Here is a 27,794-nt window from a genome sequence, read left to right as displayed (position 1 = left end):
ACAGGACATATTTGGGCAATTTTCCACATTGTTGGGTGGCTACCTGTGTTGTAGCTGTATTGGAACAGCTTGGCTAGGGGAGTGGCAAGTTCTGGAGCACAAGTCTTCAGTATTATTGCCGGAATGTTGTCACGGCTGGTAGTCTTTGCAGTATGCAGTGTCTCCAACCCTTTCTTGATATCATGTGGTGTGAACTGAATTGGCAGAAGTCTGGTGTCTGTCATGCTGGGCACCGCTGGAGGATGCTGAGATAGGTCATCCACTCGGCACTTCTGGCTGAAGATTGCTGCGAATGTGTCAGCCTTAGCTTTTGCATTGATGTGCTGGGCTCTTCCATCATTGAGGATGGGGATATTTGTGGAACCTCCTTCTCCAGTGAGTTGCTTAATTGTCCCCCACCATTCACAACTGGGTATGGCAGGACTGCAGAGCTTAGATTTGATCCATTGGTCATGGATCACTTAGCTCTGTCTATCACATGCTGCTTTCACAGTTTGGTGTGCAAATAGTACTATTTGGTACCTTCATCAGGTTGATAACATCTTCAGGTATACCTGATGCTGTTCCTGGCATGCCCTGCTGCACTCTCCATTGAACTAGGGTTGATCCCCTGTCTTGATAGTAATGGTTGAGTGTGGGATATGCTGGCCCATGAGGTTACAATTCTGCTGCTGTTGATGGCCCTCAGTGTCTCATGGATGCCCAGTTTTGAGTTGCTAGATCTGTGCGAAGTCTGTCCCATTTAGCACAGTGATAGTGCCACACAACACGATGGAAGTTATTCTCAATGTGAAGGTGGGACTTCTTCTCCACAAGGACTGTGCAATGCTCACTCTCACCGATACTGTCATGGATAGATGTAACTGTAGCTGGCAGATTATTAAGAATGAGATCAAATACGTTCTTCCCTCTTGTGGGTTCCCTCACCACCTCCCATAGACCTAGACGAGCAGCTATGTCCTTTTGGACCTGACCAGCTCGATCATTAGTACTGCTGACCAGCCACTCTTGGTGGAGGACATTTGAAATCCCCACCCAGAGTACATTTTGTGCCTTTGACATCCTCAGTGCTTCCTCTAAGTGTTGTTCAACATGAGGAGGGAGGACAGTACATGATAGTCAACAGGAGTTTTCCTTCTCCATGTTTACCCTGAAGCCATGAGACTTCATGGGGCCCGGATTCAATGCTGAGGGCTTCTCGAGCAACTCCCTCCTGACTGTATACCACTGTGCTGCCCCCTCTGCTGGGTCTGTCCGGCTAGTGAGATAGGACATATCCAAGGATGGTGATGGTGGTGTCTGAGACATTGTGTGTATGGTAAAATTTTGTGAGTATAACTATGTCAGGCTGTTGCTGGACTAGTCTGTGAGACAGCTCTCCCAATTTTGGCAGTAACCTCCAGATGTTAGTGAGGAGTACTTCGCTGAGTTGACAGGGCTGTTTCTGCTGTTTTGTCTTTTCTGGTGTCTAGGTTGATGCCAGGTGATCCGTTTGGTTTCATTTCTTTGAGACTTTGTAGTGATTGGTACAACTGAGTGGCTTGCTGGACCATTTCAGTGGGCAGTTGAGAATCAACGACATTGCTGTGGACTGGAGTCACATGTAGGCCAGACCAGGTAAGGGTGGCAGATTTCCTTCCCTGAAGGACATTAGTGAACCACATGGGTTTTTCCAACAATTATCAATGATTTCATGGTGATCAGTAGATTTTTAATTGCAGATTTTCTATTTAATTATTCAATTCCAATTCCATCATCTGCTATGGGAGGATTTGAACCAGGGTCCCCAGAATTTATAGCTGGGTTTCTGGATTAATAGTCTCACAAAAATACCACTGGACCATCACCGACCCTAATTTATTAGAAGTAAATCAGTAATAGTGACCATTGTGGTAAAAACCCATCTGGTTCTCTAATGTCTTTTAAGAAATGAAACCTGTTCTCTTTACCTCATTTGGCCTACATGTACCTCCAGCCCCACAGCAATGTAATTGATCCATAACTGGATAATTAGCAACAGCCAACATATGTAAGCTTTTCCAGTAAGTCCCACGTCCTTGAAAGATTACAAAAGCAGTTACAGGATACTACCAGCGAAGGGCCGATTAATGTCAGAGGAACATTATTTTATGGAACCAAGACAGAAATTGCTGGAAAATCTGAGCAGGGATGCCAGCATCTGTGTCGAGAATTGAGAGATAACGTTTCAGGTTCCGTGACCCTCCTTCAGAAAGGTTTCCTGAAGAGTATTTAATGAGGAAAATTGGAAAGGTAGGAAATCAACTTGTGGAAGGGGATAGGGGGTGGGGTAGGAATCAGTAGATCTGTGGCTGGGTTAAGGTTATAAGTTGACTTGCAAATATGAGAATGTTACATAGGAATTGATTTTACCTATTCACTTGTGGGACTTGGGTATCGCTGCCTTACCAGCATCTATTGCCCATCTCTCGTTGCTCTTGAGAGGGTGGTACCGCTGCAGTCTACCTGCTGTGGGTTGACCTACACCGACCTGAGGGAGGCAATTCCAGGATTTTGAACCAGTGAAGATTAAGGAATGACAATATATCTCCAAGTCAGGAAGGTGAGGGGCTTGGAGGGGATCTTGAAGTTGGTGGTGTTCCCATGTATCTGTTTCCCTTGTCCTTCTAGGAAATAACTCTGGATGTCGTTTTCGAATTGTAATCTTATGTACGTTTATAATAGCACATCTATTTTGGTTTGTTCTCAATAAAATAATGAGTATGTCATTTTGATAGGGGCACCTGTTTGTGTAATTTAAGCAGGTAATTTAAAAACTGGAAACTAGATAGTCAATGATTTAAAATATTCTTGGCAAATGTTTACCATAATATTCAGCATGGGATGCAAGGAAGTAAGCAAAGTAGAATATTTAAATATGGTTGAAATTGGATATAGTGTGCACATTTGTAACCGCTTTAATATCTTGCATACTTTTGGTTGCATGTTGTAACCACTTACCAGATGGTTCCTAATTTTTGGAATCCTTAGTAGCATGTTGGTATTGTGTGATGGTAATTGAAAAGCTGAATACTTCAAATAGTATTCCAATAAGCATTGAATATTTATCGAATGCTTGAGTGGGAATGCCAGTAGAAATTGCAGTAGTGAGTCTTATCATTGCAATGTTTAAGTTTCAAATTAATTGTGAAAAAGGACAAGCAGTTGGAGATGATGTCAAATGGGATGAGAATGGTAGTTCGATCTGTAACTGAACAGTAAGCTCCCTTTTATGAGGAGGCGGTTCAGTATAGTCGAGACACATTGGTATGAAGCCGAGTTTGGGGGGGGGGGGCGGTGTAAGAAAAGTCAACCCAGAGCTCCCTAGATGCCAAGAGACAGAAGGTAAGAGGAAACAGAAAAAAATGTGCATATGACATAAGTGTGAGCCAGACTCAACATGAACATTTCAGAGGGGATGTAAAAGAAGTAGAAGCAGTGTGAGAGCATGCATTGAGACTGACAACTTACATAAATTGGAATTTTAATATTTTAAAACTTCTATAACCATCTAAATAATAAAAGGAGAAGTGGCACAGATTAGGACCAAAAGGGGATTTACACGTAGAGACAAAATCATGGCCAAAGTACTAATTGACTCCCTTGGGCGCATATGTTTCCTTGATAAAGACAGATTTGAAACCATATTGTAAAAGCAGACAGATGAGACACTAGATGGGCTTAAAATTTAAAAGACAACATATAAAAGAACATAGGAACTAAGAGCAGGCATAGGCCATCTGGCCCCTTGAGCCTGCCCTGCTATTTAATAAGATCATGGCTGATCTTTTTGAGACTCAGCTCCACTTACCCGCCCACTCACCATAACCCTTAATTCCTTTACTGTTCAAAAATTTATCTAGCCTTGCCTTAAACACATGCAGTAAGGTAGATTCAACCACTTGACTGGGCAGCGAATTCCACAGATTCACAACCCTTTGGGTAAAGAAGTTCCTCCTGACCTCAGTCCTACATCTGCTTCTCTTTATTTTGAGGCGATATCCCCTAGCCTTAGTTTCACCTGCTAGCGGAAACAACCTCCCTGCCTCCACCTTATCTATTCCCTTTATAATCTTACATCTTTCTATAAGATCTCCCCTCATTCTTCTGAATTCCAATGAGTATAATCCCAGCCTACTCAGACTCTCCTCATAATCCAACCCTCTCAGCTCTGGAATCAACCGAGTGAATCTCCTGCACCCTGTCCAGTGCTAGTATATCTCTTCTCAAGTAAGGAGACCAAAGAGACCGAGAAGTCTTGAAAGCTGTAGCAGTACTTAAGTTCATAAGGTTAGATGAGATGTATCTGCAGACATTGAGAGATGTATGAGTGGACATTGTGGCGATATTCACTATAATTACTCATAATCACCATAATTTAGATAGAGGAGGGGTGCCAGAGGAGTGGAGAATTACAATTGTTGTACCCTTGCTTAATGTAGGTAAATGAATAAAGCTAGTAACTTGAGTTTGGTCAAAAAAAGTTATTACAGACGATAATCTGGACAAAAGTAGAAGTAACTTGGACAAATGTGGCTTTGTTGAGCAAAGCCAGCATGAATTTGTTGAGGACAAATTGTGTTTAGCTGATTTGGTTGAGTTCAAGCTTATGGGGAGAAAAAGGTCAATTATGGTAGGTGGTAATGAATTGCTTTCCCAAACTGCTGCATTTGTATGGTCAAAGTGTTTATCCAGTGTATAACTTTTCTTTCATGCTTTTGACACCTTGCTAAGTCATTTTGGGGACTACGAAGAGCCACATTTATGCCAGGCCATGGAATAACAGCAAATTGCCTCTCCAAAGTGCATTTGTGAATTCAATGGGTCTTTTACAAAAATCTGTAGTTTCATGATCATAATTAACAAGGTCTATATTTTTATCCTAGATTTATTAATTACTTGAGTTTAAATTCTTCTAACTGGCATTTGACATCATGGTTCTAGGTCACTTGTTCAGGCCTTTGGATGTTACTGTTAATTTGTGCTTTCTGGTAGTTGAAGTATGTTCTGTTTTTAATTGATGAATCCCCAGATATATTTTGGAATAGTTTTTTATGTTTGATTTAGAATAACAGTATAACATTGGAATTGAGGAGCAAAGTCCAATATGAATTTACATTAAACATTCTCTGTTTATCATAGACTGATCAGATGATGTTTCATCCTGTCACGCATATTAAACCACTGGATATTGGAAAGAAAGAATTTGTTCTATTTATATGATATCTAATGGTATGACAAATATCTTGAAGAATTTGGATTATCATGTGAAATGTAGCATCTGGGGACTCAACAGTAAAATAGCATGCTTGCAATAAACAGCTGGATATTTCAACCAGACTGGCCCTATCAAGAAACATTTAAACAAATAATTGTGGCAGAGACTTGAAACTCATTTTAATAGGAGGACAGAACTGTACTGGAAAGAGATTAGATGAATTTCTATGCAAGTAGAGAGGAGATGTAATTCACTTATGCATAGGGAGTAGCTGAGAAATTGATGTTTTAAGATAGATGTATTTATATCATTCATATTTACATAAAGGCAAACATCTTTCACTCTTGAGAAAAATGCCATTTTGAAACTCTTAAATCAATTGCTTTCTCCCTGCTGTCTTTGCTAAATTGTGGCTCACTCATGCGACTTAGACATTGCTGAATCGGTTTAATAATCATGTTAATTTGCTGTTCATAGCACCCAGGAAAATTCTGAATTTGTGGGTGCTCTGTTTACCTTGCACTCCTGTTTTAAAAGTACTTCACTGGCTATGAGGCACTTTGAGGTGACCTAGGATCTTGAAATACACTGTATAAACACATAACTTTTGTATACCAGGAAACATATAACTACATGATTTAAATATGACTCACAGGGAGCAATGGTGAAAGGGTATTCCTCAACAACATTGGTGGGATGAGATATCAGCGATTAGTGTCAAGCCAATAAGGATACTGCCAAATCTATAGGGATATTTCTTAAATGCATGCTCTTCCTTTTCCTTTAGTTTTCACTTTCTAACACTACTATTGCAACGACAGCAACTATGTGATGTCAGTTATATCCTTTACATAAGTCCCTAGTCAGTACTACTCAAGCTGTAATTGCAGTACACACATAGTAATTTGGGAAGATGAGGTTTTCAAAACATCAGTTAAGAATATGAAGCACAGGGAAGATTTCTGTCCAGTAATGAGGCTATGCTACTACTGAAGGCCAGAAACATCAGCTTTTGTGCTCTTGAGATGCTGCTTGGCCTGCTGTGTTCATCACACTTTGTTATCTATGCCACTACTGAAGTTGTGATCACCAATGGACAAGAAGTAATTGTTATCAAGAGATCAGAATTTGATGAGTAAGGATAGCTAGAAGGTTGTAGATGCTGGAAGAGATGATAGCAACAGTGCTGAGATAGGCTGTGCTGGGATTTAAAAGCAAGGGGGGGAGGAATTTTGAAATCAATGAATCCTTTGTTCTGCCTGAAATGTGAAATTTTAGCTGGAATTTTCCAATGATGCGACAGTCATTATTCCAGAGCTAATGGGGGTTAGTTGCGAGGAGCTTGAGGAATCCGCATATTAGCAGACTCTGATGGAATTTCCACTGGGCATTTCCCTACACCAGAAACTTTTCTTAAAGTCTCCATTGAAATCAGAGAATTTGGAGGGTTTAAATGAAATAGATATTTGGGGAAAATTAGACAATTAAACACATCGTCCAAATCCGAAGTGAGCATTCAGCTGACTCATGCCTATGTCACACACAACTACTGCTCCCCCATACCATAGACACTGATCTGACCACTCAGGACCTGTCACCTACTTCCTATCCTCTGTATTTAAGTCCTTTCCCGTATCGCCACAACTGACCTGCTGGCCATGCCCTTCCTGCCCTTTTGCTCCATACCTGACCTCCAACCTTCAACCCCCCTTGCCATTGGGCATGCTCTCCCTTTCCACCACACTGCACCCTTTCCTCTCCTCCTGCTCAACACCCAATCTCCCCCTTCCCCTGCTTCTGGAATTGAGGACTTGCCACTCCTCAGAAAATATGCCCTTTTTTTCTTATTCATTCACTGAACTGGCAAGTGGTCTGGGTGTAATACTGAAGAAAAGGCAGAGATCCAATGTTGTTTGTTTTTCTATCATACTTAAAACTTTGGAAAATTACAAACGGCCTCATGATGTTTTCCTTAGTGGGTTTATGGTCCATTGACTTGTGGAGGGATAAATTACATTGAAGAATTGGGTAACTGTACTGAAAAGGGTTAGTCCAATTTCTCTTTCACAATGTAACACAACGATTTAGATCAGGCATAATACTGAGACGTATTTGTATAGCACACAGCTGTAATACTTAGTTTAGACTAAGGGATTTGTTCCAAAATCTGTTTCATTTCAGCAGTATAATTGAGAAATGGTTGCTGAGTCAGATATTTTAATTCAGGGCAAATGTTTCATTCTTTAAAATAAAATTTCTTTGAGATTTATAAAACAGGAAGCTGTTTTTAAGGACAGAAAACTGCAACAAACTAGAACAAGCACTCTATTGTGTTTCCATACAGAGGTTGAAGCAAATCTTTGGAAAGAACTCAATGATTTGTTGGCTTTTTGGTTGAAGTACAATGTTCTTTATTTGGAATGAATGCTGGTGCTTTCTTTAAAGTGTAATATACGTGAATGGGACATGTGGCAACTCCTAAGATTGTGAAATAAAAGTTTCCATGGTAGTTGATGTAACTTGTTTAAATTCCCCAAGACAATATTTTTTTGACAATTGTTAAATACCAAGGCAATCTTTCAATGTTTTAATGAAACATTATCTTCCAACTGCTCCCTGACTATAAGCAACATTGTCTTTGTTGTATTAATGATTTTTTTTAACCAGTCGTCTATATTTTGATGTTTTTAAATTTGTTGGCATTAACTTCACATTACTCTGGGTTGCTTCAAATGAAGTTTACTTTGACCTGTTATGGATACAGTTGCCGTGTTGAATTTCTATCACTAAATGTTTGGTTTTCAGCGCCCGCTTTTACTGTCTTTTATTAGGTGGGACAAGAAGATGTTAAGATTGTATTGCTTTTCCACTTTTTCTAAGCCATTGGCTAACCATGGTTACAGTTTACAAATTTAGATTTAGCTAGGTTTTATTAATGCAAGTGTTATATAATCAACTGACAACATTACAGCCTATTGGCTAAGAGTCACTTGGTTAAATAACATTAGCATATCTGTTGTGGGATTGTCTTTGGCTATTTTAGCAGTCTGGTGCAACATCATTTGTGGATGAATGCACTGTGGCCTGGTTCTGAGAGGGCAACCAGCAGCTGGCAGAGGGAGATAGGCATGCATGATGTTAGCAGGGAGATGAAAAAGGTGTTTGGAGCCTCCGGTAGGAGTCATGCCATTCATTTGTCCACCTCTTGAGGTGCCTTGATTGGAGGGAACACACTCTGGCTGCTGACGCTTCTGGCCATTTCCAGGGTGTTTGTTTGATGAAGCAGTCCTCCTCCTCCCTTCCTCAGGGCACTTCAATGCTGACCCTCCAGATAAACTTGAGAGCTCCACTAGGCATCTTCCCCTTCCTGTAAGTGCTGGAGCTGAAAAAATACAAGTGCTGGGCTTTCGTTTTTAAACATGCCATGGGTTTTCTCAACAGAAACCTGATAAAATAGTTACCTCTTTCAGCCTGTCCTCCTTGAATAGTTAGGGAGCTGAAAATTGGGCTCCTCATGGTTTGCTTTGATAAGTTTGGATTTGAAATCTGATATTGTCTTGCTGCTGTGTTAGATTAGATTGTGTTAGACAGTAAAATTCTGTCATAGTGTCTGCATACTCTCATATTTTGAATTTGATTGCGCACGGTTCTGCTATCTAGCCTCAATAGTAATTAACTCATGGGACAACACAGACACAATAGAAAATAGGTGCAGGAGGAGGCCATTCGGCCCTTCGAGCCAGTACCACCATTCATTATGATCATGGCTGATCATCCACAATCAGCATCCTGTCCCTGCCTTATCCCCATAACCCTTGGTTCCACTATCTTTAAGAGCTCTATCTATCGCTTTCTTGAAACTATCCAGAGACTTGGCCTCCACTGCCTTCTGGCGCAGAGCATTCCATATATCCACCACTCTCTGGGTGAAGAAGTTTCTCTTTAACTCTGTTCTAAATGGCCTACCCCTAATTTTTAAACTGTGTCCTCTGGTTCTGGACTCCCCCAGCAACGGGAACATACTTCCTGCCTCCAGATTGTCCAATCCCTTAATAATCTTATACGTCTCAATCAGATCCCCTCTCATCCTTCTAAACTCAAGTGTATACAAGCCTAGTCGCTCCAATTTTTCAACATTTGATAGTCTCGCTATTCCGTGAATTGACCTCGTGAACCTACGCTGCACTCCCTCAATAGCCAGAACGTCCTTCCTCAAATTTGGAGACCAAAACTGCACACAATACTCCAGGTGCGGTCTCCCCGGGGCCCTATACAGCTGCAGAAGGACATCTTTGCTCCTATCCTCAATTCCCCTTGTTATGAAGGCCAGCATGCCATTAGCTTTCTTCACTGCCTGTTGTACCTGCATACTTGCTTTCATTGACTGATATACAAGAACACCCAGACCTCGTTGAACTTCCCCTTTACCTAACTTGACTCCATTTAGATAGTAATCTGCCTTCCTGTTCTTGCCACCAAAGTGGATAACCACACATTTATCCACATTAAACTGCATCTGCCATGCATCCGTCCACTCACCTAGCCTGTCTAAGTCACCCTGTATTCTCATAACATCCTCCTCACATTTCACCCTGCCACCCAGCTTTGTGTCATCAGCAAATTTGCTGATATTACTTTTAATGCCTTCATCTATATCATTAATGTATATTGTAAACAGCTGCAGCCCCAGCACCGAACCTTGTGGAATGCCACTGGTCACTGCCTGCCATTCTGAAAGGGACCCGTTTATCACTAATCTTTCACGGAAGATTTGGAGGAAGAAGCAAAAGTACTGTAGGCAAATTTGCAGAAGAGACAAAGATAGGTGGAAAGGCGGCTTGTGAGAGGGATACAGCAGTTTACAGAGAAGTTTTGATAGGCTGTGTAAGTGCTCAAAAAGACTGCAATGGAGTATGGTGTGGGGAAAGTAAGTTTTTGTTTATTCATTCATGGAATCTGGCATACTGATCAGGCCAGTATTTATTACCTATTCTCAATTTCCCAGAGGGCAGTTAAGTGTCAGCCACATTGCTGTGGATCTACGTCATAGTAGAGTAGGCCAGACCAGGGTAAGGATGGCCATTTCCTTACCTAAAAGACATTAGCAAACCAGATGGGCTTTTCTGACAATTGGCAATGGTTTCATTGTCATAATTAGACTGCTAATTCCAGATATTTATTAAATTCAAAACTGCGTCTCCAGAACCTTACCAGGTCTCTGCATTAATAATCTAGCAATAATACCAATTGGCCATCACCTTGCCAAGTTGTTTGGAATGGACAACAGAAGAACACATTATTATTTAAATGGAGAAAATTTATAGAAGCTGCAACATCAGGAAACTTGTACACGAAGCACAGAAAGCTGGCACATAGATACAGAAGGTAATCCGGAAGACTAGTGGAATGTTGACCCTTGTTTCAAGGGGGTTGGAGTAGAAGAGTAGGGAAGTCTTACTGTAACTGTACAAGATGCGATGTGACCACACCTGGACTACAATGAGCAGCTTTGGTCCACTTATATAAAGAAAGATCTTATTTCATTGAAGGCATTTCCAAGCAGATTCACAAGGATGATTCCAGGTGTGGAGTGATTGCCCTATGGATAAAGGGTAAACAAGTAGTGACTCTAATCACCTCATGGAAACATAAATGATTCTTAAGGAGATTTACAGGGTAGATGCTGAGACGAAGTTTCTCGGAACAAAGGGCATAGCCTCAGAATAAAGGGGTCCCAAATTAAGACAGTGATAAGGAGGAATTTCTTCTTTAAGGGTTGAGAGTCTTAAGAATTCCTTGCCACAGAGAGCTGTGGGGGCAGAGTCCTTGTATATAATTAAGGTTAAGATAGGTTCTTGATCAGTCGCGGAATTGAGAGTAATGGGAAAGGGCAAGAAAGTGGACACGAGTCTAGGAACAGCCATAATTCTATTGAATCAAAGCAGGCTTAAGTGTTCAAATAGCTTACGACTGTTCCTATTTCTTGTGGTCTTATTGCTGAGAACAATGAGACAGGAGATTAGGTGTTCTTTTCTTTATTATTATTGACTCATGGACATGGCTGTTGCTGCTCGTCCCTAGCTGCCCTTGAGAAATAAGGAAGAATTCCCTCTCTCAAAGGGTCATGTACCTGTGGAATTCTCTACCCCAGAGTCTGGGGAACTGAGTAAATTTTGAAGAGGAGATAGACAAATTTTTAATTTGTAACGAGTTAAGGGGTTATGGAGAGTGAGCAGAAAATGAAGAGTTAAGGCTGAGATGAGATCAGCCGTGATTGCATCAAGTGGCAGAGCAGGCTCAAGGGGATGAATTGCCTACTCCAACTCCTGGTTCTCATGTTCTAATAGGAGCAGGAAGGCTGACATTTCAGGCCTAGACCCTTTTTCTGATGAAGGGTCTAGCCTGAAACGTCAGCTTTCTTGCTCCTATGATGCTGCATGGCCTGCTGAGTTCAGCCAGATCTATACCTTGTTATCTCGGATTCTCCAGCATCTACAGTTCCTATTTTCTCTCATGTTCTAATGTTCTCTCTTCACATATGATGCGAGTCTTGTTGAGTATTTCTAGCATTTTCTGTTTTAATTTCATATGTTCTATTTTTCTGTTATACTTCAGGTGTTACATAACATTGCAAGTTTCTATGTCACACATGGGATAACATTATTTACAGTAATAAATCAATAAGTTTAGAATGTACTAGTTGTCCAGCACCAGGAAACACCATTCTGTGAAGTCTGCTGTTTCTTAATTGACTTGAATAGGTTCTTAAGCTTTTACTTTCAATGGGATTTTGGATTTTCAATGGAGCACAGAATTATGTTGTGTAAACAGGATAAAGCTTTGTTTTTGGTGTAGAGAAATGTTGTCTTCCGCTGATTTGCTGTGAACAGTACAGGCTACTTTTAATGGTGATAGGAGTACAGGTAAAGGGTAAATCCCTCTGAACAAGTTGAAGCCACAAAGGCAGTAATTTGCAATGGATGGCAAAGTTCCTCAAATTAATAATTTCTCAGAAAAAAAATTGTCATTGCTGCTCAATTGATCTTGGCAATTAGACTTTTTTTTAAAAAATGAAGCAGTATCATTCTTCTGTGTCACAATTGTACGGAAATTTGTTTTAGGCAACTTTCTTTTAGTGGATTAGCTTGAATGTAAACTCATAATATTTAATTCATATCTTTTGAAAGAAAGAAGCAGCTATTTGGGAAGTTGAAAAATTCTTCTACAACCCAAAACAAAAGTTTAGCGCAAAATCAAAATGCCTTGTTTACATGCTTTGGAATCAAGCATATTCTTTTCAGTAGAAGAATACATTATATTCAATATGGTAAAGCATTCCTGTCCTGAGAATATAATGATTGCTGTAATGTTAACAGATTGATCTATGTGATGTACTTTTCAGTATTTTTAATAACTGAAGGTTAATTATGTAAAAATGTCACACCACTTGTATTAATTTCATGTTTCTTTTCTTTCTGTAGGTATGTTTAAAGGCAGACTAATTATCTCCACTAACTGGCATCAGAAGCGTGTCTTCACAGCTTAAGAGCAAGATTGTGCTGAGCCACTCCTTAACTGAGGTTGACTATTTTTTCCAATGTTGTAAGAGCGTCAAAAGAAATTAGTCCAGGACATCATTGAAGATGTAGTTATTTAATGCCCAATTGCTGTATACGTTTGCATCACTACAACAAGATACATGACAATAAAATGCGTTCAGTGACTGATCACACAGAAAATAAATTTGCTACCTTTACTTTCAGTAAGGACTTTGAAAAGCCGCCTCGACTATTTAATGAAGGTGAGCAGCAGCCAATGAATTTACTTGCAACACTGGAGGTCAAAGGAGAGCGCAGGTTTGGATGGAGTAGACATATCTTTGCTTGGAAAGCCAAACATGGGACCCTGTTTATGGGAGTAATAATATTGTGCCTAGTTATGGTATCTTATATTTTAACTAGAGACCAACAGAAATTATTGTTGACTCCATCCCCATTCCAGTACAGTACAACCACAAATAATGAAGAATCTCCAGAATTGGATCTTACAGAAGTTGAAAGTGATGCTGAGAGGCTTTCCTTACCATTTAATTGGTTAGAAAGAATCAATCATGCAACACACGAACACAGCACTGATTCTAAACTTCAGCTCATGCCAAGGAGACTGCCAGAGAGGGAGGACCTTGTAAAACAAGAGGCACATGTAAGTTGAAATGAATTTTTCTATGATATGTTTGTTGTAATGTCTTCAGCAAACAATGTTAAAGTTTTTGCAACTTTCAAATAGGTTACTAAGTCAAAAGTACATAGTGTAGTACAATTTTCCACTTTGTATATTCATTAGTGATTGAATCGTGCTATTTGGCATCATTCTTGGTCTCAGTGCTATAGTCTAGACTTCTAGACTAATACCATACATACCAACTTTACAAGCTGCTGCATGTAGCTAATAGTTAGAATGACTTTAATAGAATATAGTTAGTACTAAGCAGCATTCATTTCAGGTATTGAAAAGCACCTTTAACTGTTATGGCAACTAATCACTCTTAAATACTGATATTTGTTTTAAAAATTACTAAACAGTATTGAGGATTAAGTTTGATTATTAGATCAGAAATTGCACGACACCAGGTAATAGTCCAACAGGTTTATGTGAAAACACAAGCTTTTGGAGTGTAGCCCCTTTGTCAGGTGAAGTGCTATAGTGCTTTGTCAGGTGAAAAGCTTGTGTTTTCACATAAACCCGTTGGACTATAACCTGGTGTTGTGTGATTTCTGACCTTGTCCACCTCAGACTAATACTGGCACCTCCACATCTTGATTATTAGTAATATTGGACTTTGAGTATTAAAATAGTCAGTTGTGCTAATGGTTCAGTGCTGCATGATATAGAATATATGAAAGTAGTAGGATTATAGGGCAGAGAAAGCCTTATTTCATGCATTTATATCTGGTTTTGTGAAACAGGAAAGGCTTTGCACACTTCCATTTCCTTTTGACTGCTGCTCACGTATTTTGCACAACCTACCATTTTATGGTTCCAAATTCATCTGTTTAATCAAAATCAAATTGTATGTGTATTTATCATAACAGTTTAAGAACATCCATTGATCATAATATCTGAACTATTCAATCCAGAATATTATAGCAATATAGAAACAGGAGCAGGCCATTTCAACCTCTTGAACCTGATGGCACCCAACTGTTCCCCACCATGCTGATCACCCATCTACTACCCATTTGAAACAAGTGACCAGCTATATTTTTTTTGTATGGTATTATTTGTGTAGGATCACTGACAGGATACTGAATGTATTCCCTCCTCTTCGATCAGTCCTTTGAGATTTGTAATGCTAAACGGAAACCAAAACCAAAATAAATTAGCTTACTACATTTTGAACAGAAATTTGTAGCGACACATGTTCAGTATTGTTGGTAAAACGTTGATATTTGAAAGGGACACTGGAATAGAAATTGGTTATGATCCATTTTTCTGTCACATAGCAAACAGTGTGCACACAGTATATTTCAAAATTGGGAGATACGAGCTTTATACAAAACTTAACATCTGATCCCATTACAGTTATTTTAAAAAAAGATGTTGACACAAATCATGGGCACTGAACCAGCACAGTCAACAAATGCGTTTTCATTTTTGACTTTGAGGAAATAAAAATCCAGAGAGATGTAAAATGGACTGGTGGTTTGCCATCAGCTTTTTTTTTTATTAATCTGTTGCACAACATTAAAATAGCCCAGCGTGATTAGAGCAACATACCCTTCAGGCTTTGCACAGTTGGAGTGTTAAACATTGAATTCCAAATAAGTTTCATTTTGGGGAATGTTGTGCCATGTTTCTTGATGGCATGTGTATTTGTAGGAATTCTCAAACACTGTCACTATTCAAATTGCATGGTACAAGAGAGAGCCAGTATTTACATTCTGTTTACTTCCGTCAAGATTTGTACATAGTTTGTTTTTTACACCTGATGTTCTGCTTCTTTGTGCTTTCCGGAATCTGGTGCATGTGATGTTTTGGTGTTGCAACAATCACACTGGACAGAATATTGGGTAATATGTAAGATTTTTTTCCTACAAACATTTTACAAGGTTTCACAATGGCATTGTGTGCAATTTCTCGAAATCACACGATCAACAGTTCTGTAAATCAAATATAATTAAATAGCCAACAATATGGTGTCAAAATGATTTTAGAATGAAATCTAGGTATTGACTTCCTTCACACATTTGTTATTTTTATATTTTAGATATTCTCTGTCATTCCAAGAAACTTTCTTCAAAGTGTGAAGAACCATTGTTGGTATACGAGATATACAGGGACTGCATCCACGGACCCTTACAAGAAAAATGCTTATTTTTTACACACAAAACATTTTCAGACTATATTTGATTACTTGAAAAAGGTAATTTGGAAACACTTGCAACATCGTGGTGATGAACACTACCGCCTCCGCTGTCTTCCTTATTTCTATATTATAGGGCAGCCAAAGTGTGGGACTACAGATCTGTATAACAGACTTAGATTGCATCCGGAAGTGAGTTTTTCCATAGTCAAAGAACCTCACTGGTGGACAAGGAAAAGATTTGGTAAGTAGCATATTTCATTGCTTTCTTCTACTGTGCAAACGGGGAAACCAGAACAAAGGTTACTGGAAGGGAATCTACTTGTTTAAGTCGCCATCACGATTTGGATTACAAGTATATGAGGAATTGCTAGGGCTAATATTACTCCACAGATTTGTGAATGAAAGGAAACTGTTACTTAAAAAAAATACTGTATTTAACACAAGGCAAGCTGTGTTCAGGGCTGTCTGCAGCTGGTTAATGAAAGACTAGAGTTTGTTTCAGTTTGAAGGACATATGTCACATTTCAGTTGGTAGTGTTTTAACAGTCTAGTATACCAAGGGCACAGTCAGATTATCTGCAGTGCTATTAAATAGAGTGTACAAGAGTTTCAGTTATGTGGAGGTTCCAGACTGGACAGCTACTTACATATGAATGAGGAACAAGGCTGCTTGCTTCCTTGAGCTTGTTTTGCCATTTTAAATATCGTGGCTGCTCTGATTTCAACTTCAACTCTACGTTCCTGCATATTCTGAACACGCTTTCATCCTCTTGATAATCACGAATCTTTCTACCTTAGCATTAAAAATATTTAAAATACTACTGTAGTTTAATATTTATTTATATTAAAGTTCCATTTAAGTGATGTGTGTTGGTGACCAACATACATACCACTTCCACCTTTGAAAGCAAAATAAACTGCAACAGGAGGAAGAGCAAAAGGATCCATGGATACAGATGAAAAAAAATTAAAAACAGCATCTTGGGTCAACAAAACAAAGCTTTCTGGTTTAATTTTGGCTTAATAGCAAAATAGTTGTTCGACAAGTCCCTGGTCAGATTACGCTCTACCAAGTATAAAAATGATAGACAAGAACTGGGAACGGTATAAAAATGATTTACAAGGATGGCAACAGATCTAAGCAATTGGTGCTTCTGTAAAAAAATTAAACAGGCTAAGGCTTTTTTTTCCCCCAAATAAATAGGAGAATTGGAAGTGACTTGACATGGGGCTTAAATTGAATGGATTGGACAGGGTAGCTGAGAAGAGATTAATTCAACAAGTATGAAAAATCAAAATTAGGAATGATAAATATAAGGGCCTATAATTTCTAATCAAATGTGCTAATTTCCTCCAGCACAGTTCAAAAAATATTGCAGCATCTTGATCATAATTTGCATTGAATGCAAGTTGAGATTTGGCAATCGTTTGGCCTAGTTTAAAGACCAGACCAGACCAGACCAGACCAGACCAGTCTGTTCCATTTCCAACCCCCGCCACTGCCCCCCACTCCCACGCCACATCCAAGGTCATCACCATTTAGAGTACCTGCTAATATTTGCAGGCCCTTCAGAGATGTATTGAAAATTAAGCTGGAATATTTTGAAGCCCTGGACACCTAACCAATGTATTCTATAAGCATTTAAATGTGATTTATGTTTTAATTCATTATGAATCTAATACCTCATCCTAATTAGAAAATAATTCTATAGATCCTTTTTAAAAGCAAATTTCAGTCATTTAAAATCCACTTACTCAGATTGATGACTGAACCATGACTTTAAAAAAACCTTTTTTTAAATAAAGCTGCATTATGCTGTTTTAATCAAACTTCACTGTGTTATCACTTATAAATATACAGCAGAAGATTTTCTGAGCAAATTGTTTTTCTGAGAATTGTAAAAATAAACTTTAATATTTTAAAATGCTGCTGTAGTGTGCACTGATGATCACATATTTCGCACATGTAAATGAGTGTGTGTTGATACTCATGGGGAAGAATCATTTTAAAATGGGCACCATTTGTACTGGAATCTGCAATTGTACTGAAAGGGGAAATTATTTCCTAAAGTATTAGAAACTCAGTAGGAAGATAAGTGGACACTTCCTGACGCAGAGAGTGGTCATAGAATGTTGAACTCACTTCTGGAGTTGAAACAAATTGCTTAGTTACTCTAAAAAAGAAAATAGACATGCAAAAAAAAGGAAAGATATTCGGAAAGGCTAAAATACAACAGTTTGAATAAGATGAAACTCAAGGAATATATACATTGGGCTCAATGACTTGTCTCTCTGATATACCCGATGTATCCTATATCCTATGTTTCTCATTTCAACGTAAAGTTGTTGTACCTTTCTACTAGCCAGGAGATAGAGTACCATTTGTTTGCTTACTTCATAATGGTTTTTGCAATGTTGCAATTATTACTTCAAAAGGCCATCTGAAAGTCCACAACTTCCATATGTTGAAGAACATGAGGAAGTACAATAGTCTTGAAGCACCAGTGCGTGACTCCAGAGCAGGTTAGTTTCTGTCTCAGGCTCTCTACTGTAGTGAGGTACTGAATATTGGTCAGTCCAGAAGGAGGTTCTTGTCAAGACTTGTCACAAACAATAGTTAAATCAACGTCATAACGGAGTGGGAAGAGGACTGACCACAGATTTTTCCATTCAGGGTCTGGATTTAAAATGTGGGTTTGAGGTGCAGAATGATGGAAAGGAAAAAAATTAATGTCAAATTGAAACATCCATACATCCTTAATGAGTCATTTGCACAGATGAACATGACCCTTTGCATTATTGAGCGATGGTAGAACTGCCGATGCTGGAGTCTGAGATAACACAGTGTGGAGCTGGAGGAACACAGCAGACCAGGCAGCATCAGAGGAGCAGGAAAGCTGACGTTTTAGGTCAGGACCCTTCTGCAGAAATTTCTGAAGAAGGGTCCTGACCCAAAATGTCAGCTTTCCTGCTCCTCTCATGCTGCCTGGCCTGCTATGTTCCTCCAGCTCCACACTGTGTTACCCTTTGCATTATTGCCTTGTTACAGATTTCAAACTAGACATGATTCTATTTTTGAATATGGGTGTACAAGTTGTGGTATGTTGTATAGTATGCTTTCTAATTTAGATAATTTAGTCATCTGCCAGAACTGGTGAGGCCTTTCTGCTAGTCCCACAATTACTACTTTTAAAGCTCCAAAAAAAGCATTCTAATAATTTGGCAGAAGGTTTTGTTTAAAATCCTGGCTCTGAGAGTCTGTAAATACATTTTAATTTTGAGAAATTTAAAAAAAAAATCCTGTATTTGCATAGATGACAGGAATGTTCTGTGCAGTTCATTTTGCTGAAGGAATGTTTATAAAATCCAACAAAACATGAAACTGCAGGGGTTACAAAATGTCAATCATCCCAAGGAAATGGAGAGCTGACCATATAAATTGGCTGCATACCATATTAAGTGTTTTGTTGATGGTATTGGCTTCAAGTTTCTGTTGTGGGGAACTTCTGTCAAAATAGGCAATAATCCATGAACAAAAATGTCCCGGACAGGAATGATGGGTCAATAGCCTCCTACTGTACTGTGTCATTATGTGATTCTAACACACAGCCGTTGAGAGTCTCTTTTTTTCTCCTGTTTGTAATGACATGTTTAGTTGAGACCTGGAGGTAGAGAAGAGTGCCCGCAGGTACAGTGATGGAGAATTGGTTTTGTGACCAGAAGATGGATTTGAAAGGCTTATAACATTAGAACAAATGAAGGTTGTAAAATGTTTATGAGCTGTTGGGAAGAGAGAGAGAGAGAGAGAGACCCTCTATGAAGTTGTGGTCTGATTGATTTGTTAACAACCTAAACCTGAGTTTTTTTTCTACTTTTTAATTGAAAAAATTTGAAAGTAGGCAACTGTTTTATTTTTAAATTCAACTTTCAAACTCACTCAAACCTTGCAACTATAGAGCTTTAAAAGAACGACTAATTCTCAAATGAGAAATATAGCAATTGACAATAAAATTGTTATATCTTTTTAAATGGAAAAATAATGAAAGCCTTGGTTAGAAAGCCCATTAAGTAAAGTAGAAAATCTATTTTTCTTGAGATTTTATCTTCATTCACGGAACGTAGGTGTCACTGGCTGGACCAGCATTTACTGTCCACCCCTATTTGCCCAAAAGCAGTCAAGAGTCAACCACATTGCTCTGACTCTGGAGTCACATATAGGCCGGTCCAGGTAAGGATGACAGCTTCTTTCCCTAAAGGACATTAGTGAACCAGATGGCTTTCCCCACGAACTGCTATTGGTTTCATCATTAAACTTTTTAATTCCACATTTTTTAAAAAATCTGCCACAGTGGGATTTGAACACAGTTTTCCACAATGTTGCCCAGATCTCTCAATTAATTGTCTAGCGATAACACCACTTTGCCATTGCCTCCTCTCAAATGTCATACCTTGGATCTCGCTGCATAAAGTAAACTTTCTCTCAAACATTTAATATTCTTTTCAATCTTTGTACTTTTCCCCAAAGACTTAAAGAAAAATTCTGCACATTGTATTTGAGCTTCTTTACATGTGCCATAGATTTATATTTGGCATTGCTTTTGGATCCTGTGTTTTTCAGCTGTTGTTAAACTTTTTGATAGTTTCTTATGTTACCAAAAATTGTCTGTGTTTTTGCCCCACTTGGTGTGCTCCATCTCTGTATTTAAGATGGTTTCCTTGATAGAATGGTACCTTCATGATAACACTTGATATGGCAGACTGTCAACTGATGTCACACTTTGAGTAATTCTGACAGAGTAAAATTACATTAGAGAAAATTAAGTCTGTTTTTGATTTTTTTTCAGGTTATTTATTCACCTGTTGAACATTTAAAAATTGAATACAATGGCACATTTTACATTTGCAAATGCTTTATTATTTTTGACAACTCCCCCTCCCATTCCTCAGACGACGTCTCTATCCTGGGCCTCCTGCAGTACCACAATGATGCCACCCGAAGGTTGCAGGAACAACAACTCATATTCCACTTGGGAACCCTGCAGCCCAATGGTATCAATGTGGATTTCACAAGCTTCAAAATCTCCCCTTCCCCCACTGCATCCCAAAGCCAGCCCAGCTCATCCCCGCCTCCCTAACCTGTTCTTCCTCTCACCTATCCCCTCCTCCCACCTCAAGCCACACCCCCATTTCCAACCTACTCACCTCATCCAGCCCCCTTGACCTGTCTGTCCTCCCTGGACTGACCTATCTCCTCCCCCCCTCCCCACCTACACTCCCCTTTACTGGCTCCATCCCCACCTCTTTGACTTGTCTGTCTCTTCTCCACCTATCTTCTCCTCTATCCATCTTCGATCTGCTTCACCCCCCATTTATTTCAGAACCCTCTTCCCCTCCCCCATTTCTGATGAAGGGTCTAGGCCCGAAACGCCAGCTTTTGTGCTCCGAAGATGCTACTTGGCCTGCTGTATTCATCCAGCTCCACACTTTGTTATCTCAGATTCTCCAGCATCTGCAGTTCCTATTATCTCTGAGACAAGTTCTCCATACAGTCAACTCCACATTTTTTCCATGTTTACTTCCAGCTGAAAAGATAACACTGTGTCTGAAAGAAGTGTAGGAACGAGGTATAATCCATCAGCATAATGGAGACAGTTGTTGTTTTCAAGAATGCTGCCTTCAATGCAAAACCTGAAAATGGAGGAGTTTTTTTGGATTATTTTGTGTCTGACACGTGAAGAAAGCCATCACATTTTCCAAAGGTCTTGAAATTGCACATTTAATGTTTGATTTCAGACTGTGGGAAATTCTGATAAGGCTGCCTTGCAACATCGATGCATCTTTGTGAACAGTCATAGGGGATTCCAGGATCTTAATCAAAGGATAACGAAGAATTTGTGATGAGAGTCTGGGTCAGTATGGTGGTTGATTTGGAGGAGGCCTTGGAGATGATGATGTTTCCCTTATCTTTCTGGTGCTCTCTGTCTTGACAGTGAATCGTACAGTGATACACTAGATTACTGTTGTATGGGCACACTAGATTGCTGCACTGTGTGAGCTACTGCTGATGACAAAGGTTGCTGTCACCATACTCTTTACGTGTCGGGACTACAGGGCATTCTTGGTCTGGTGTGTAGAGGAAAACTACTTCTTGGAGTATATAGAAGATTCTATTGTCGTTAACAAGGCATGTTTTATTGCATGTCAGCAAGTTACAGGTCACAGTCATATGACAGACGTTGTTACAGGGACTTTGAGGAGGCCCAGTGGTTAGGTTTCATTCGTTCAAGATCTTAAGCTGTTCTGCCCACAAAACACCGTTATAATGGATGGTACATAAAGCTCTCCTCAGCATTAACTCTTTCAGATCCAAGTACAAAATGAAACGTTATTGAAGTTACTTTAGTAAATGTCTAGTTTAGCCACAGAACACGAAAGCAAGTTGGTATTTGCTGAGTCCAGTGATACTGATCAAGTGGATGGTTTCAGGCTGTTGTAGTAACTCTCAAGTGATTAGTGAATATTTCATTATAATCCTGTCTGGAATCTGGTGATTGTTCAAGAAGCTCTGATGTAGGCAGTTCAGTAATTTAATCAGAATATCTGTCATCCACCCAGTTCTTACACGGTTATCATTTCTAGTTAAACTTACTTCGATGCTAATAATCCATCCAGCGTGATGGGGTTTCTATGATGGCTGTGCCATTGAAGGTCAGGGGGATATGTTTGAGCTGTTTCTCATTGTTGGACGGTTATTACCCAGAACTTATTGGTATATGTTGTAAATCTTGTCTTCCACATGATAGTTTAAGCCTGTTAATCTAATCTGATTGAGGATAATCAGTAAGAGTTTTTGAATGAGAGATTGTGTTTGATAGACTTGTTGGAGCTTTTTGAAGTTGTGCTGACAAAATTGATAAAGAAGTGCCAATGGACTGGAAAGCTTTTGGAAAACAGAAGGAATAAATGGTCACTCTTGCATTGGCAGGGTGTGTCCAGTGGCTGCTACGAGGAACAACACTTTAGCTGTTCACCGTAGGGACCAAATGTAATATTTCCAAATTTGTGGATGATGTAAAGCTAATTGGGAATGTGTGATTTGTGAGGAAGATGTGAAGTGGCTACAGGAAAACTAAGTCGGGTTTGGTAAAAGGGCATGATCATGGCAGATGAAATTCAATGTGGAAAAATGTGAGGTTATCTTATTTGGTAGAAGAAGCAGATGTGCAGAATATTTCCTACATGGTAAGAGTTGGAAAGTGTAAATTATAAGGGGACCTAGCTCGTCTTGTTAATAAGCCACTGAATGCTAATATACAGGAGCAACAAGCTATCAGCAAGGCTAAAAGATTGATAGCCATTGATACTAGGTGATTTGAGTACAGAATTAGTGAAATTTTGTTTCATTTGTACAGGAATAGACTATACCTGACATAACATGTGTAGTTTTGATCTTGTCATCTCAGGAAAGATACTATTGCCATAGACGGAGTACAAAAAATGTTATTGAGGATGGTGGAACTGTCCAAAAAAGAGAAATTGGGAAAACTGAACTTTTAATGTCTGGGGTTTTGAAGAATGAGAGGTGATCTGTAAGAAACCTAAAATTTTTGAAGGGACAGAAATAGTAGATGCAGATAAGCTGTTTCTGTGGCTGCTCCCAACCTCCCATGGAATATTGCTCTTGCTAAAGTATCTGACAAGATCTGGACCTGAATGATGCATGTAGAAACCAAACTGAGCATCAGTGGGCACATTTTTGGTGAGGAGATATCAAATGATGGATCCATCCATCAGGTTGCTGGTCACAGGGCAATAGTTGATTTGGTTTAGATTTGTACTGCTTTCTGTGAGAAAGACATCCTTGGGAAATATTTCACATTGTACAGATGTTAGTGCCACAGCTGCACTGAAATAGTTTTGGCTCGAGCTTTTACTCATTCAAACAACTGCCATGATCAGAATTAAGAGAAGACACTTTAATTATCCTGTATGGAACTCACAAACACTTTGTATTACTACATCTTGTTCTGTGAATAGAAATACTTTGTTATTAGCATCTATGATAATGTAGCATTGTCTACTTTGTACTTCAGTGGAAGATGTTTGGAAATGATTCAAAAATAGGAAAAAAAAGCATATTCCAAATATTATCTCATACTGAAATGAGCAGGGATCTAACATTTGGAATGATGAATTGTTTGAATATCCTCTTCCCCAATTCTTCTCTAATTGTCTACCACCATTCTTGACTGGATGTGGTTCCACTACAGAACTTTAATTGATTTACCTGCGAATGACTAGCTCTACCTGTCTGGCCTTTCCTTTTTCTCTTTCCAGAGCCCTATTTTTAGAGCTTCATCAGTATGTAGTATCCTATTCTGAGATGTAGCAGTTACTGTTCCGGGAATATTTACTGCCCTCTTATTTACACCAAGGTTGGACCTTAACTTGGTAGTGACATGTCATGAAGTTACAGATTGGTATATAATACTGTTAAAGAGCGAAGGTGCCTCATAGATATCTGAATAGACAACTGAATTTGTCCTTAGTTTGTCACAGTAAAAGTATGATAGAAGTTTGCCTGCTGTGAAACTAAGACTCTTTTCAAGTACTGTGTAGTGGTCATTCCTATCGATGTTATTATGCACAAAAGTGTCTAAGATATGTCAATTAGTAAGCATGAGATCAGGCCTATGTTGGTTTCCCTTGGAAGCTCCAATTTACAACTATTTCTTTAAGTACTTGCCCAGTTTAAAAAGCGGTATTACTACTGAGCAACATATGTTGGTAGACATTGAAATCGTACATTCAGATGAACTTTTATGGCCTTGCTGGTGCTTCTTCTTAAGCGCATTTAGCAAGAGCAGTTAATCAATGATCAATGGGTGTGCTTTTTTTTCACTCATCCATGGGATTTGGGCATCACTGGCTGGGCCAGTATTTGTTGCCCATCCTTAATTGTAAGAGTCCACCACATTGCTGTGGATCTGGAGCCACATGTAGGTCAGACCAGGTAAGGATGGCAGATTTCATTCCCTAAAGAACATTAGTGAACCAGATGGGTTTTTTCTGACAATTGACAAGTTTCATGGATACCATTAGACTCTTAATTCCAGATTATTATTGAATTCACATCCCACCATCTGCCATGGTGGGATTTGAACCCAGGTCCCCTGAAGATTACATGGGTCTCTGGATTAATAGTTTAGCGATAATACCACTTGGCCATCGCCTTCCAGTAGCATGGAATATGCCTTGATCTAAAGTCATAAGATTTGATGGGAGATCGATATTAATATTAAAAATGCCAACCAAATCCACGTGAATGAATTTGTACTCTCTCCTAGTAGAATATAGTTTAGGACAGAGATAGCAATAGAATCCAGATGTTGGATGGTAGATATGATTCTGTGAGTATGATTGTTGATCTGGCACTAGCCCTCAAAATTCATGAAGAGAATTTGCAGGGTGACATAGGTTGAATTACCTGAGCATTGTCCTGATCCAGTACCTGTTTCATTGGTTCATTTAATGATTTGTTATTTTTACATCGTGCAGTGATTTTTTTTAAACAACTGAATAATCAAGTGGGGATTTTCATTTCAACAAGATATCAAATGTTGAACAGAAATAACAATATTGAAGTCACATGGCCTGTGGGAGGACAGATAGCTATATTGGCCTGCATTAGTGAGCCAATTTCAATCAGTCAGCACATTTTACTAATGTTTTGTGATACTAGACAATAAGTTGCTTAGCTTTGTTGAAATGTATATCATAATTTCCTATATTAGGGTCTGAACTCTCTAATTTTGTGCATTGCTTGACCAAAATCATGTAGAATCTACATGAGCATAAGCAATTCTTGATAGACCATTTTACTTGATGTATGCATGAAGGTGGGACAGTAGCAACTCCGTATTTAAAAAAGTGCAGCACTGCCTGTTGGATTTATACTACAATTCACAACACTATTTTATAAGTCTATAGTCTCAAAATTCAAGGCTAAATTAGTTCTCTGATCCATTTGATGAGAGGGTCATCTTAAAAATTGTGCGATGTATTATAATTTCTGTACTCAAGCATGTTATTGTTTGCAGGTATTATCCAACCCTGGAATGGGTTCCATGACCGATACCTTATTGAAGATTATCTGGATCTGTTTGATCTGGCTGCTCATCAGATTCAGAGTCAGATAGCCAATGCTTCTGCTGAACAAGAAATTAAAAGCAACACGGTCATTGGTGAGTTGCTTTATTCACCCACATTCTATTAAAATGTTTACTTCTGCTCTCAATAATGGTGTTACTCTAAATCACAGGTTGAGCATGTGTTATATAAGTGTTATAGAATGGCCAATAACAAATAATGAGCAACGTTTGTATGAAAATGTTTTCCAAAACACACATTTCAGAGGCAAGTTCAATTTTATATTTGCTGATGGAAGGTCTGATAGTTTACCGGAACAGTTCAGTCTTTGTTTGTAGCAGGAATGCGTTAATTCTTTTGCAGCTGATCATTTACTGGATTACCCTATGAAAGTTATTCTAAGTAAAAACAGCTGTTAAAATTTCATTTGTCTGAATGTGATTTTTTTAAAAAGTATGTTTTGTTTCCTTTCTCTTTGTCTTTCTGACCTTGCACCAATCTAAGAGAGCAGGGAACAAATTTATTGTTAGATCTGTCATTGCATTACCATCTTGGCAGAACTGAGATTTAATGGTGTATTGTATATTTGATCTGCATCCACTTAATTTCATTATTTATTGGAAAAAAATATTGTATTTCTTTTTAGGTGAAGCAAGTGCTTCAACAATGTGGGATAATAATGCTTGGCAGAATTTTTATCATCGCACTGCTGATGGTGAACCACCATATTTAATTCTGGACTTCCTTCATGCAGTTCTGCCGTCTGCTAAACTCATTGTTATGCTTAGGGACCCCGTCGAGAGGTTAGTTTCCAGTCTTTGTTCATTGCCTGGAGTTTTATTGTCAAATTGTTAAGAAACCTGAGGTCTTGCAAAGAGCTAGACCTGTGCATTAATGACTGTTGTAAATTCTGATCACTGAATTTCCATGTCGTCTAATGTTTCTGCTACCCTGATGCTTTCATGTGTGATTCAACATTGCTGTGACTCTGCATATGGTGTAAATAATAGGAAAAAATGAATGTAGACAGAAATAGATTTTCTGTAATAGACATGCCATAAAAGTTTCAGTTCACTTTTGATGAAGTTGACCTTTTCAAGAACTAACTTCACACTTAAACTAATAAATTGCTTAATTCAAATGACTGAATCAGTACAAAAATAAATGCTTTATTAAGAGTAGGCTAAAAGTTTCTGGAATAAATATATTTTGACCTGTTGTTACTTAAACCCCAAGTGCTGGGATTTGAAAGTTTTAGTGGATAAATGGAGCATGTGTACATGACATTGAATCTGAAATCCCATGCAACCCTAAAGTCTGATTCTTTACGAAGTGACGACTCTTGATTGTGGCAATTTTGGAACCCTTGTAGTGAATCTCAATGTTTTGAGGGAGAGAAGGAAAATCAGACTGAGTTGATGCATCTGAATGAAGTCCAGTGAATTTTGGTACGTTTGTGGATGTTGCTTGAGGATCATATGGAGTTCTGCTATTAAATTCCCCTATAAATTTTATTCCAATATTCAGGTTTTTTTCTAACTTTTGGGCGAGGTATGCGTGGAATTCTATCCTAGAAAAACTCAGGGCCATCTGGAGGAATTGCATCATTGACAGTGATTTGGAACAGTTAACAAGACCAAACATTTTGGATTGCTATGGCAATTATTGCTGAAGTACTTTAGATGTAATAGCCTGTTTACAGATTTTGAATTGAATGAAGGCCAGAGCTGTGGTAGAAATTTGGCATTGAACTGACGGTGTGTAACCACTATATCTGGAATTGGCAAATCTGAGCTAGTTGTCTCTGAGATTTATCCAAGTCAGTGGCTTGGCCCTGAAATAATGCTGTGGCACTGCTAGTGTTTCAGCTGCAGCCAACGTGGCAGCCAAAACCTAATGTATTTTTTTGTGATGTGCAATTGAACTGCAGGTTTTGGAGGAAACTGGAGCCACTGTCTGAGGGCAGTTCAACCTGGCCAATGTAAGTGGGGCAAAAGGATATAATGCTCCTCTCTTGAAACAATGCCATTGATGTAACAAAGG

At 38.9% G+C, this 27,794-nt stretch overlaps 1 protein-coding gene across 7 annotated transcripts in view; it reads left to right on the top strand.

Moving 5' to 3' along the window:
* chst15 (carbohydrate (N-acetylgalactosamine 4-sulfate 6-O) sulfotransferase 15) overlaps nucleotides 1-27,794 on the top strand; it is an 85,502-nt gene that overhangs the window by 30,353 nt on the left and 27,355 nt on the right. For all 7 annotated transcript variants that reach the window (XR_007249574.2, XM_048551375.2, XM_048551373.2 and 4 more), the window contains 4 exons: nucleotides 12,718-13,438; nucleotides 15,504-15,843; nucleotides 25,703-25,846; nucleotides 26,398-26,554. Coding sequence is in view for 6 of the 7 variants with exons in the window: in XM_048551375.2 (XP_048407332.1) it covers nucleotides 12,893-13,438; nucleotides 15,504-15,843; nucleotides 25,703-25,846; nucleotides 26,398-26,554 (1,187 nt within the window). In the remaining variant the exon portion in view is untranslated. The remainder of the gene's footprint in view (nucleotides 1-12,717; nucleotides 13,439-15,503; nucleotides 15,844-25,702; nucleotides 25,847-26,397; nucleotides 26,555-27,794) is intronic.

The sequence above is a fragment of the Stegostoma tigrinum genome, chromosome 20, assembly GCF_030684315.1.
Source record: "Stegostoma tigrinum isolate sSteTig4 chromosome 20, sSteTig4.hap1, whole genome shotgun sequence".
NCBI lineage: Eukaryota > Metazoa > Chordata > Chondrichthyes > Orectolobiformes > Stegostomatidae > Stegostoma > Stegostoma tigrinum.
The sequence above is the reverse complement of the archived record's forward strand: the minus strand, read 5'-3'. Positions and strand labels throughout refer to the sequence as shown.